The sequence below is a fragment of the Xenia sp. Carnegie-2017 genome, unplaced genomic scaffold (assembly GCF_021976095.1).
Source record: "Xenia sp. Carnegie-2017 unplaced genomic scaffold, XeniaSp_v1 HiC_scaffold_41, whole genome shotgun sequence".
Lineage (NCBI taxonomy): Eukaryota > Metazoa > Cnidaria > Anthozoa > Malacalcyonacea > Xeniidae > Xenia > Xenia sp. Carnegie-2017.
The window spans coordinates 872,741-886,804 of record NW_025813506.1 but is presented as its reverse complement, the minus strand read 5'-3'; the positions used below and the strand labels follow the sequence as shown (position 1 = coordinate 886,804).

General features: G+C 35.4%; 2 protein-coding genes across 2 annotated transcripts in view; both read left to right on the top strand.

Annotated features, from left to right (window-relative positions):
• LOC124456030 (UPF0705 protein C11orf49 homolog) overlaps positions 1 to 14,064 on the top strand; it is a 56,002-nt gene that overhangs the window by 4,313 nt on the left and 37,625 nt on the right. The window lies entirely within an intron of this gene.
• On the top strand, positions 5,339 to 6,228 carry LOC124456031. The gene is made up of 3 exons (XM_047006576.1): positions 5,339 to 5,428; positions 5,538 to 5,879; positions 6,097 to 6,228. The coding sequence occupies exons 1-3, from the start codon at positions 5,426 to 5,428 to the stop codon at positions 6,196 to 6,198; spliced, it is 447 nt and encodes a 148-aa protein (XP_046862532.1). The 5' UTR covers positions 5,339 to 5,425; the 3' UTR covers positions 6,199 to 6,228.

Here is a 14,064-nt window from a genome sequence, read left to right as displayed (position 1 = left end):
GATTTTTCTTGATTTTAAAGTTATTTTATAGTTCACTTGCCCGCCATTACTAAGCATAAATTGATTAAACTTTATGCCATTTAACGTAAACAACACTCCACGCAATTTTCACGCAAGTTAACTGCGCAGTTACTTAACTATCCGACTAACTACGTTTTGAGCAACGCAGTTAAGTTGAGCAGTTAAGCAACTACAGTTAAGGAGTTAACTACGGTAGTTAACGTTAATTATAGTTAAAGTTAATTACGTTTTTATACAACCGGCCCCAGAAAGATACTTTCACAAAATAAATATGGAGTTGTATTGCTAGAGAATGTTGTTTTACTTATACTTCACGTTCAAAGCAAACGTTCACCGAAATTTTTACGAGGAGTGGTGTGGTCATCTTGGGGAGGAGATAAAGTAAAAATATTTTCTAGTACAAAATAAATGGCTAAATAATATTTTCACGTGATTTTATTTCATAAGTCTTGGAGTATGGACTGTGTACTGGTAGTTTATTTTACATTTTGTACACCATTGCTTTACAGTTTGTAGCATACTTATGATACGAAAGTTAGCGTATTAATTAAGGTGTATAGTTACAAGTATAATAGGAGTGTTTTGGATCTATGGCGACAAGAAGAAACAAGTTCGTTGCGTTTATTGAGGGATGATTTAGATGGTTGGTAGAGGATGAAGAATTTTTCTTGGAGGCAAAGGTCGCATCTTTTACTGGTGCTGTTGTATGGTTTACTGTGTGTGATGATGTTCCATGAGATGTCGTGTTCAATGTTGCTGTCTTTAAGGGTCCAATAGTGCTTACTGAGTTCGGTCGAGTTTCGTAGTTTTTGTGGCGGAAAGAGGCAGTGCGATTCCTATGCCTAGTCTTAAATTCGTTTTCTTAAGTCCAATGTACGTCTCAGTTGTTTCATTGTCCTTGCGTTTCACAGTTACTTGGTACATGACAGATGATTGTAGGCAGTTTCCGTTAAGTGAGCATTTTTGTTTTTGTCGGCAGTTGCATGTTTTTGTATGTGAAGTATGGAAAGAGAAGTATGAAGTATGGAAGGTACACTTCAGAAAATCTAATGAAGTTGGATTTATTGCAGGAGAAGCCTTTATTCCTCGGCAAACTTCTTTGAAATCTGAAGTTCTTATTGACATTTCTCACGTCATTTCATCATCTCTATTGACGACAGAGGATGGAACAAATATATAAAAAAACAACAAATGCAAACTACGAATGGTTTTTGATGAACTACGGGTTAGATTTGCGTGATTGTACATATTATTACATATGTTTCAATGTAACATAATTGCGAGACAATTTGTCAGTGGAAATAATTCACGAAACTGAAGGCATGAGTGAAATGGAAATGGAATCCCTAGGAGTTTACTTGAGAATGTTTGTACCAATATTTTTTAAATGATGTTCTCCAAATAGCAGAAGTTTCGGGGTTGAAGCCCCTAAAATTTATTTCTTCACGTGCTTTAAAGGAACAGGAACAAAATAACTTTCCACTGTCTTTAAGGCCATTTGATGATAATGCTTGGTTGCAACTGATGAAGCTGTGAATCTTAAACGACTTTTCGAGCAAGTAGCCAATTTTTGACCTAAAATTTTGTTCTCTGTAGTCTGGTGGCCAATTGATGAAGTATGCACATTGAAACAGCTTCAGAACAATCCAAATGAGCAACATTGAGGCTTTCTCCTCATCTTTTGTGGGAGAATAATAATTTATTACAGATATGAATGACGGCATTTAAAGTAATCAGCCAGGGACAAAATTCACGATTGTTAAGACATTCAGAACTTTTCTTCAGTCCAGACAATGCCATTCAGTACCTATTCTTTCATTCTGAATAATATATTTACCAAGTTCCCCAAAAGTCACAAGTTATCTTGTATGGCGTTTTGGGAAAAAAAATTCAAATATGACCTTGTTAGCTTGTTGTTAAACAGTTTATTTCTGAACAGTGTGTTCTTTTCCCACCTTTAACCTTTAATTAATTTTTGTTGTCAATTGTAGCTTTAAGATGGTTACCCTTAAAGCATATGTTGGTTTTCCTATTTTTTTTTACTTAACAATTTTTCTGCCAAACTCTCAATAACAACAAGCACTTTCTACTAAAAAATATTTGCAACTTGCTTTCAGCAATTAGTGTCAAGGACATGAATCAACATTGTTGTGTGGTTGAGGAAATGGGATTTCTGATTTTCCTTGCCTTTTACATAAAGCGTAATCATTCAAAAGTAAAGAAAAGTATTGATATTTATTTCAACGATATCAAAATAACTTCTGCAAATTACACATTTGTCATTTACAACTGAATTGTAAACAACATTTTCAAGTTGTCTTTTCAAATGAAATTGCAAATATCTAACACCATGTTTTATTCCTATAAATATAAGAAGTATCATTAGATTATAGATACAAAAATAACGCAAGATATGTTTAGCATTTGCAATTTATCTTTCCAAAGTCTCCAACATTTCAACATGAAGCATTCAAAGCATGCAGTATGAGAGTTCATTCAAGTATTTCGGAATAAATTCATCCCGTATATGGCGGATCATGTTATGTTTTACTTATCATAAGGATGGCTTAGTTGTATGATAAGTATGCTACCAACTGTGAAGCAATGGTGTACGAAATGTGAAATAAACTACCAGTACACAGAGGACACTAGTCCATACTCCAAGATTTATGAAATAAAATCACGTGTTAGGATTTATATTATGTATAATCGCTCTGATGATGGCTTTGGAATAAAGTCGAAACACGGTGCCATCCAGTAACTGCTATCGTAGCGAGAACTTCTCGTCCATACGTAGTTTTAACAGATTTGACTCGTCTCCAATCCTTGTGGTTTTGGTAGCTCAACAGGTAGAGCGGCGGACTAGTATCCCGAAGGTGCGAGTTCAAATCTCGTCCAAGTCACATGTTTTTCATGTGCATGTAAAATAAATCGTGTTAGGATTTATATTATTTATATTAAAATCGTTCATTGTTTTTCATACGGGAAATGCACAAGACCGCGCATCACTATGGCGTCCAGGAGCCTGGATCATATCTACAAAAAGCATCATGCTTGGCTTCAAAGATGGCGGCAAAGTTATCGTTGCAGTTATTTGTCGAGTTTACTGGTTCAAACTCTTTCGCCAAAGAATATATACTTAAAACTTATGCCTGCTATTGCAATTGCTTTGTTACATTAATTTATTTTTCCCGTATTTCTAATGTTCTATTTTGATTGGCTCGTAGATCACCAACCAGGAGCACATTTTTCGAAAATAAATTGCACCGGTGTTTCGCTTTTTTGCACTGGTATTTACCATAGATTGCACAGTCAGAATTGAGATATTTTTAATGTATATTATTAGAAGGGAAAGATCGCTTGTCAAAAGAGGTTACAATGTTATAAAATGACCAGTTTTCTTCTTACAATAAAAACGAAAAATGGTTCTAAAGGTTGGCATTGAGCTAGCAAAGAAATTTAAGGAAACATTTGATATTAGGGAAGACCCCAAGACTTTAGGGGAACGTCATCAAATAATACAAGATAGATCGTTGAAGTGTTATCCCGCAGAAATAGGGTACATAATATCAAGTCTTGTTGCTTAAAACTGTTACGGCTGCAATGTTAATCACACTTCGCAAAGACGCCATGAACGTTTGATGATGCCGAACTTACTTGGATAATAGATACCTTAAGATGTGTAACGTCAACGTCGACGTTTATTCCAAGTAGAGGACTGCAACGAAAACCCCGTCGACGGTGACATAAACAACCATTTATGATTAACAACGTGCACCTGTGATTTTAAGCCCGGCGCACACGAGAGCTATGTGCTTAGCAAAATGTCATTCGTGTCAAGTGGCGCGAGCAAGTTGCTCTCGTGTGCGCGTACTGTTTCCGACGACTTTTGCCTTTCCTGGCAGAACTGGCAAATATCAAACATGTTTGATATTTTTTGCCACGCGTGGCGAAATGCTTTGTCGATTTGTCCGTGTGCGGCGTCTTGAAGCAAATTGCTTTTGTGTTTTCATCACAGCGCATGCTCAATAAATCTTATATTAAACCAAAATGGCGGTCCAGGCAGAACAACACGATTTAGTCGAAGGAGCAATTTTGGAGGATAAACTAGTTGATCTCTGGCCTGATTACCCATGCCTATACGACGTTCGGCCAGCAGATTTTAGAAACCGAGACAAAAGAGAATCTGCTTTTGAGGAAATAGCGGAAAAATTATCTCAATCAGGTGATGGTATAATTGGTATTTGTTATTTATACATTCAGCAGGGCATTGCGTTTTGATATATTTCAAATTAAATGCATTACTGGCTTTAGTTGAATGGGTGAAATTACGTTTGGAAGCCTTACGTAATAGCTACACAAAAGCAAAGAAGCCACAACGCAGCGGAAGTGCCAGGCAAAATTTATCGAAAAGAACACGTTGGCTGTTGGACAAGTTAAAATTTCTTGAGCCACACATAGCAACAAGACGTTCGATTTTATCGCTCGATCCTGTAAGTATTTTGTGTAACATATTGTTTATGCACTTAACACGAAGCTATGTTTGACATTAGTAATGTTTATGTATGAATGAAAAACAGATGGTAGCATCAATTGAATCTATTTATTAAGTACCCGAAAATATTTGCAAGTTTTGACACAAGCAATAAATATATTCATAAATTCAAACAAAGTTATATCATGTCATTTTGCCATGGGACTGAACCACAGCCAGAAAAGAAGTTGGTTAGAAGAATGCGTTGATGTTTACCATGTCGTGATGAGTTTCTGTTAGTTGAGTGATTTAGTCTCACCATTGAAGTGTCTTCTCGCCACAATCCATTCGAAAATGTACAGTCATTCTGTTCAACATCAGCAGCACTGGTGTAGGTGTGTTTGTGTTTATCAATTAGGTAGTTGTGTAGGCAGCATGTAGCTAATATTAAATAGGTCACTTTTTCAGGACTTAATGTAATTGTTGAAAGGAAAACACGGAATCTGTGGGCAAAAATCCCAAATGCATTTTCTGCAACCCTTCTTGCTCGAGATAAACGGTAATTGAACACCCTTTGCTGTTTATTCAAAGACCGATGAGGATATGGTTTCATCATATTTGTTGTTAGAGCAAAAGCATCACGCCCCACTAAATGATAGCTTATTTTTTCAGAAATCCCTTCAATAGTTGATGGAGGAGGTAGATCTAAAGAATTACTCTTAAAAGCATTAATGAAAGCTGAGTCATTGAAAATCCCAGCATCTCCCCCACGTCCAGCTGCTCCTGCTTCAATATATATAAACTTGTAGTTTATATCAACTATAGCCAAAAATAATACACTGTAGAAGTGTTTGTAGTTGTAAAACTCAGAGCCCCCATGAATTGGATTTTGAATAGCAACATGCTTTCCATCAATTGCACCTATACAAAATGGTTAGTTCCATTTTGTTTGAAACTCTTCAGATACGTCTAGCCATTCTCTTTTTGTGGATGGAGTCTGAAAATCAAAGATAACTAATATTAATTTAAATTCACTTTTTAGCTATCACCACCTGATGATGATGATGATTCACCTCATCAATCACACGAGTGTTCGCTGGTAGATGAAGAGAGTTCTCATGACGATATCCCAGAATCATCAAGCGTTCTTGATGAAGATGCAGATGATGGTGCTAGTATCACTAGCATGAGTTCAAGAAAGTCATGCAGTAAAAGAGCAAGAAAAAGACATGCAGAGGAAGAGTTAAACTTGCTCAGTGGTTTGACCCAATCACTTTGTGAAAGACAAAAGAAAAGGCAAAAAAAAGATAGCAATAGAAGTGATAATGCCATTAGTGTTTTTGGGCAATATGTATCCCAAACGTTAGCTGAGTTTGATCCAAAAGTCAGACATTTGGCCCAAAATAAAATAAATAATATTTTATTTCAAGCGCAAATGGGAATGTTAGGGCTAAATGAAACAAATCAGCTGAATTCTCTGACAAGACAACCAAACTGGCAACCAATGTGCCAATCAGTTAATGTTGACCCTGCCAGCAGTCGTACTTTAAGTGGTTTTTACCCAAACCATCAAATTCGAGGAGCTACATGGCCTGCACGAAGAGAGCATATTAATTCTGATGCCAGTCTTTTTATGCCTCAACAAGATTTTTTGCCTAGTAGTCCCGAGTTTCAAGGAAATGATATGCATAACAATTGAATAATAATAATTAATGCACCCAAACAAGAAGTAAAAAATTATTTATATGTTGATTATATATGAGGTATACAGTTTATTTTTTTGATAAAAGTTGTTCTCGGGAGAAATACTTTACCTTCAGAAATTTACTTCTCATGTTAAAGTATATTGCAATAAATGTTTCTTCTATTATTGCAGAAACAGTTCTTTCGCCCATGCGGAATGTAAAGGACAAGCTTCTAAATGTTTCACCTAAATGAATAGTTTTGTTACGTCCATAATTTTCTCATTGCCTCAAGGTTAGATTAACCTTGTTTTACTGAATTACTGATGAGTGATTGCTTCAATTTGGCAAAAGTACATAAAAATAAAAACAAATTTTTCATATAACACATGTTCCCTAATATTTCAGTAGCTGGAGAATCATTAACATAATAATGATGTTCTTACTAATGTTTTAAACAACACAGAGGCATTTTCTTATTTGCAGAACACTTGTCAACTAGTAAAGCACATACCAGTTGCCAAATAACGAAGAGTAACTGATAAGCGTTCTCTTGGAGTAATAGCATTTCGCATGGTTGTGTCCCTTTTAACAATTGCTTCGTGAACAAATCCCAAAATTTCTTCAAATGACTTCCTGTCCACCCGATGAAACTGCCGAAATTTTTCAGGATCTTCGGCATTTAATTCTCGTATGAGGTTATTAAATGCGCCTTGCGCTTCTCGTCTCATAATCCACCGCTTCGTCCATGTTTTACGACAAGAAGCTGGTAAACGCCTGCGTCTACGGCGAATTAGCAACAGGCATAAAAGTGCTATTTCGTCTTGTTCTTCGGAATCAGAAAATGACACAGAATTTCGTCGGAAACAGTACGCGCACACGAGAGCAACTTGCTCGCGCCACTTGACACGAATGACATTTTGCTAAGCACATAGCTCTCGTGTGCGCCGGGCTTTAGGCAGGCTATTGCGTAAAACGTTATAGGCATTAACAAGCTTAAAAATACTCAAATACTGGAGTGATTCATTAACCAAACAGAAGAAAAACATAAATCATACTTACTCTGAGAAAGATAACTCTAAAGCAACAAAAATGTTGCTTCTCATGTCGCGTTCCAGATTCGACGCCAAACTGCTAAATTCACGTCGTCGACATAAGGTGGACGAAGGTGCATTTTGACAAACGCATGCGCATTTGAAAATTTTTTTTCCTATTTACTTCCGTTAGCCGTCCTAGACCACTGACGTCCTAGATCTTAAGGTCTCTATTGCTACATTCGAAATTAATGAAGAAGATGTAATGAAATCGTTCTTCGACAGTTTAAGTGACCTTTCTCTTAAAGTAAACGGGCTAGAATTTATCAAGTATACGTGCAAGGACTGGAGAAACATATTTTTGACAGAACAAAAAGACAAACTGAAGCAAGAGACAATGAACTTTTTCAACAAGATTTATTAATTTTCGTTGTATTAATCAGTCCTTGAACAGTTAATTAAGATTGTAATAAAGACTCTGAAAATAAAAATAAATGATACCGCGATGTAAAACTGTAAGAGGGCAAGTAAATTAAAAAATGTGTACTTCATTAAATCTTCTTGAAACTTGGAACTATAATTCAACAACATTCGATAGATGAACATAACGTTGAAAGTATCATCAAGAATTCCCCATCATTTCAGTGTAACATGGTTACTCCCTATGCAAAATAGCGAGCCGTTATAGATCACTGACTAAAATTATCAAAAGTTGCAAAAACTCAATTAGTTTTGCAATAGTTGACAAGGAACAATCAACTGCACGTGCTTGTCTATTGTACGAAAAAGAACTTGCCCAATCCTGCCTAAGGGCTAACTGGAATTTATTCTGTTGCAAATTTATCAACTGTCGAATACTTTAAGAAAAGAGAAAGGAAACACTTTTTGATCTACACTATCGTTTTCCATAAAAACGTTTGATAGTAGCGATAAATGAATACAAAAAATTGTCAGGGGTATATGTATGTAAAGCTATGTCGTAAAAATTTATTAGTCATGCTCATGAATCGCTGTCAAAATCTTTCAGCGTCATAAAAATCGTTGCCACTTTCGTTGATCTATTTTCCGCATGATATTGCAAACTCCATCTTATGAGTATATCGCTCACGGGAGGAGGGAGTTTGAACTGCTTTAAACCAGTTTGTCTTGAGATATTTGAATGCTTCTTCTGAAAATGCAATCATCTCCTTGATGGATCATATAATTTCATTTGTAAACATGATTTCGAATGCTCAATAAATCTAGGATTTTTTATTTATTAAGATATAGAAAGTTTGAGTTGAACATAATCGATCAAAACATTAATAGGTAAACAAAACCAGGGATGGAATTCAATGACACAAGACACAAATCTCGTCAAATGTGTAATCCATGTGAGCCTCAGTACTATTCAGACAAACAATCCATTTGGCTTCATATTCTTTATATCCCCCATTGGGAACAAGGCAGATTCAATCATATACATCATTTTCTTCTTCAGTCGAAAGCGGTCTTGCAATATCTTTTCTTTGCTTTCCTTCAATTTTTTATGTAGTCATCATGCCAATATTGTCATCAGTAGTTTGTTAATTCAACTTCTTCAATCTTCCATTCAATATGTCTTTAATTTTGGCACAACAATAATCATGGATACTTGTCATTGGACTATCTCCTTCATTCTGCTATAAATCAATCTGGACATTACATTTCAAATACATATTACTATTATGGGGCAGTGAATATTTAAGAAAAGAAATAACCTATTTGGGAAAATACTATTCATTGACCTTATAATAACTTGAATATAACAACATACACGCAATAACACAAATTAAGGGACACTATTAAGCGTATTTCAAGCGACCTTGTTTACTATTAAGCGTATTTCAAGCGACCGTATTTCATTATTTTAAGCGTATTTCAAGCGACCTTACTTCTAGTAGACTCTCCACTCTACAGTCCTATCTATGCACACTTAAACGGGGTGAGATCAATGAAACTGAACATACTTTCTTACGACCTACTCATGCGCACTTTGCCAGAGCACATGGACTACCTAAAACGCACAAACAATTTGACACATTACCTAAGTTACGACCAATAATTGACACCACAAACACACCACACTACAACGTAGGCAAATTCATTGCAAACCTTTTGAATCCACTCACCCTAAATAAATTTTCATTACAAGACTCTTTCGATGCTACTGGTGCTATTAAATCTATACCTAAAGATCTATTTTCCCAAGGTTATAAGTTTGTCTCTTTTGATGTTGAATCTCTTTTCACCAACGTGGCTTTGCGTAAAACCATCAATATTGTACTAGATCGCATTTACAAACAAAATATTATTAATACCACACTCCGAAAATCAACACTCAAAAAACTTATTGATTCATGCACCAAAACTATATTTTCTTGCAAAGGTATTCTTTATGAACAACTTGATGGCGATATTGATATAATCCGTAAAACAACTCATACTGGCCAATATACACATTTTTCAAGTTTCGAACCTTTCAACCGCAAAACTACTTGGATAAATTCCCTATTTTTTCGCGCATTTAAAATATGTTCTAACCAAACATTATTCAAAAAACAAATTCAAGCACTCAAGTCTTTTATGTCATGGAATGGTTTCCCTCTTACAGTCCGGAAATTCTTGATTCATAAACGCAAAACCAAAATCATAGCTAAAAATAACCCCCCAAACAAAATACTGAGAATGACCTTCGCAAAATTTTTATTAGAATACCATATCTAGGCAAACAGGGTGAACGTTTGGTTTTCAATCTTCTTCGTAAAATTCGCCGTAGCTTAAAAATCTCTATCAAACGCATAGTTATATATGAAACAAAAAAGACATCAATTTTCTGTCCCAAAAAGTACAAAATTCCGGAACTCTCTAAAGCCAATGTTGTATATGAATTTAAATGTCCAGGTTGTGGTCATACATACCAGGGGCGGATCTAGGGTATATCAAATCAGTCACGCGACTGATGTTTGTAGTTCAAAAATTATTTATCAAATTTAATGATTACAATTTTTTTTGATCATTAAATTTTCGTTCTGTAATCCTTTGGATTTCATCGTCAAAATTCTCTTTTATGTATGAAAACTTATACAAATACCACCATAGTAAACAGATCAGTAGATAAAAACATATCTAGAATTATATATTAACTGGCTGACTGATAAGCGGGATGGCTCGACTGGTTCGACCCATAACGGAGTTCAAGAATGCTTGTTTAAGCCATTCCATTGGTCAATAGCCAGATCTGTGGACGATCTGGAATAATCTCGACCGATAAGCGGGTTGGCCGGACCTATAAGGAAGTCCAATTGCTATCGTGTAATTGGTTCGTTTAAATTTTTGTCTTACTGTTATTGGTTTGACCGATTTCGACTGATAGCCAACTGAACTAACATAGTCAAGCTCACTGTCTGAATTGAATGTTTGATCGTTTCATTGTAATTTTCTAAAGCATGATAGAAAGTAAACTACAACCAGATGGAATTTATGGAAATCTTTTACAAATTCATTTATTGACATGAATGCTGCTGTCCAAACTGTTAATTTTTTGAAGAGGGTGAAAAATTTATGGATGAATTGTAAATGCTTGGCAAAGACGATCTCGTGAGCGACATTTCAGTCATTGATGTTCAAAAGCAAGCCAACATTGTTTTGAGTTTTATCAGCAGAAATTTACATCCAAAATCGTAAGTAAAGGACAACTGAAGTGTATGCATGAATGTAAAATATCAAAGTCAATTTATGCGAGTATGTGATGCGATTTATGTCAATATGGCGTATGGTAAGCAGATTGATCCTTCTAAAATTGTTGTTGCCGAAGGACTTTTAGCTACGATTTCTTTAGTGCTTGGGGAATCGTGGCCGTTATATGGCAGCGAAATCGTACATTCCTGCAAATATATTTCAGTGGACAAAAAATCTGTAGCCATAAGGCGCCATACTATTATTTATTTTATCATAAACAAATGTTTGGGGCTTTTCAGTTTATGATCATTGATCATTCAATCATTGGACAGTTATACTACACATTGTTTAAGATTTGAGAAAACTAACATTGATTACATGAGAAGCTGTTTACTATAACCTTTGATTTTAAGTCTTTTCTGATCCTTGAAGCTTTTTATTTTGACGGTTTGACTGGAATGGTATTAAACTTGAGTATTTCACATACATGAAATGTTGTGGCATGTCACATATTGTCCCCTTTTCTAACTGAACACCTCATGTGAGATGTCAAGGTTTGTTGATCTACGGCTCATACCAGATTGTTTGCCATAAATTCCAAAGGGCTATTGACTTGGTTACAATAAACTTGCATGGTTTCAAGTCTGAGCTTTTCTACATGTATAAACTGTCCCTTGTTGTACCAAATTTCTAACTTAACTCATTACATAGAGGTTTGAATGGGGATCTCTAGGGGTATCTATGCCTGACAATTTGGTAGAAATTTTTAAAGACAATATCTTTTTTCGAATATCATTATTAAAACAAATTTTATGTTCCTAGACAAGGTAATGAGCTATATAATTGGCATAATAATGAGCTTAAATATTTGGCGAAACATTCAAGTATTGTTTATTTCAGTTTTTTTTGAAAGGAACGTAGCAAAATGTGTTGTTTTTACGCAAAAACGATGCCCACAAAATGCATTTTGTATTGCTCTAAATCGCTGAAAATGGCATTTCCAAGTCTCTGAAATTCAAAATTTCCCAGGGGAGAACGCCTCGGATCCCCCCTCAGGTGCCGAGCGCCTCCGACGTTTTATGACTGATGTTTGAAAAATCCTAGATCCGCCCCTGATACATACATAGGCAAAACTGAACGAAACCTACACACAAGACTAACCCAACATGCCACTAATTACAATAATTCTTGTGCTATCTCACAACATTTACTCATTTTCCAAACGCCAACTATATCTCACACCTTTTCTCACTTCCTGACATGGACTCCGACCCCGATCTTGCACGCGTGCCACTTAATCCTTGTAATTTGATTGCAAGTAACTCCAAAATCTTATATCGCTTTAATAATAATAATCCTAATCAACTTCTCATCTTAGAAGCGCTTTTGATAAAACGCAATATGCCACAACTTAATCGTGGTCTCAAGGCCTGTAAGAAATTATCTCTATTTTAATGTAAGTATACTGCCTGATTGTTTAGTCTTATAGTTCTCTAATTACATAACTGTCATTTCCGCTTGTAAATATTATATAAAAGTTTCGCAGCCTGCATTGTAAACTATAAGTCTGATGATGTCATTGGAATAAAGACGAAATATTACACCATCTTTTGTTTCAAACTCTTGTACCAGGGGCGGATTTAGACTGTTGCAAACGTTGCAAAGGCAACAGTCAGAATTTTGCAAAAAATATCAGTCCCATAAAAATCGCATAAAACGATTTATCGGGTTCGCAATTTTGCATTCATGCGTAGTGCAAGTTGTACTTCGTTAAATTAAGGTTATACAAAGACTAACATGAAGTATGTGCCTATAAATCATCTAAACGCGATCGCATCGTTCAAAATCACACTGAATGGATTATGATGAAATCGGCAACAGTTTGTTGCTTAATTTAGCGAGCTTTGGCTACAGCCAGACGTGCTAACCCAATCACATTGCTAATTGTGGCAACAGTCGAGCGTTGCTTAACCAATCATATCACAAATCACAGCAACAGTGACAGTGGCAACAGTTCGATACAATTGCGTAATTTGCTTTTTATGACTTAATTTTGGTGTATGGACAACTTAATTGTGCTAATTTGGAAACATTCAAAATGTCATCTTACGATACGTTAAAGCAACTGCGCAGTTTGTTGAATAAACCGCCTTCCTATGACGAAAAGGCAAGAATGAGTGGGATTTCATCACTTCGGCAAGAATGCGAGAGAGTTATTGCAGCCAAATTGAGTAAAACGAGAGTGGGCGACATACAGCATGTTCATATATGTCAATTTTCAAAACTGCAGTTCCCTCGAAGTCAGGAATTACGCTGCATAAATCACTTCCCAATAAAGTTAGTAAGTTAATAAGTAATACGTGCCACACTGGATTTCACTAGAAAAATTCGACAAATTTTATAATTGACTAGACTTTGTGATGTACTGTATGCAACTGTGCAAATAAATTGTTATTGTGTCAATTTTGCAAATAAATTTGCACAGTAGATCTGTAATCTGCAGACTCAAAGGCTCTATGACTTCTTAATGCACATGCCTTTAATGTTGTATTTAATATTATTTATATTGTGTGGTTTGTATCATTTGTATTTAAATACATTTGTTTGTCACTTCCCACATATGTGGTGGTGGTATGGACAAACCCAAGAGCATTTGAAATTTAAGTTTTAATGTGAAATGACTCATTCCTGGATTTGCTTATGTCTTTACGGCTTCTACTATATGGATAGGTTATTTAGATAAATGCTGATATTTTAATCTAAGTAATGATTGTGGTTATATTTATAATGCAGGCATAGATTTAAAGGACGTAATTTTGATGCAGATACATATCATGTGTCTTCCCTGTAAAAATAATTGCAGTTAATGTATTGCTGTCATAACTTATAAACTCTGTAAAACATAATGTTTTATTTCTATGTCATTTGATAATTTGCACTTATTCCATTGTTATATCAAAATATAGGACTTCTGGTGATGGTAATTGTCTTTATAATTCATGCTCCATTGCAATGTGTGGTGATGAAACCTTAGCCACCACTCTTCGATGCCTTACAAGCATAGAATTGTTTATGAATATACCTTATTATTCTTCCCATCCTTTGATTGAACAGCAGCATAAGCAAGGTGCGTTTAGTTGTAAGGAAAATGCAT

Bases quoted from the DNA above. Each gene is read 5' to 3' on its own strand.
- LOC124456031 (XM_047006576.1), top strand. The intron at 5,880-6,096 runs GTCAGACATTTG...GGCCTGCACGAA, and splicing joins TAGCTGAGTTTGATCCAAAA to GAGAGCATATTAATTCTGAT.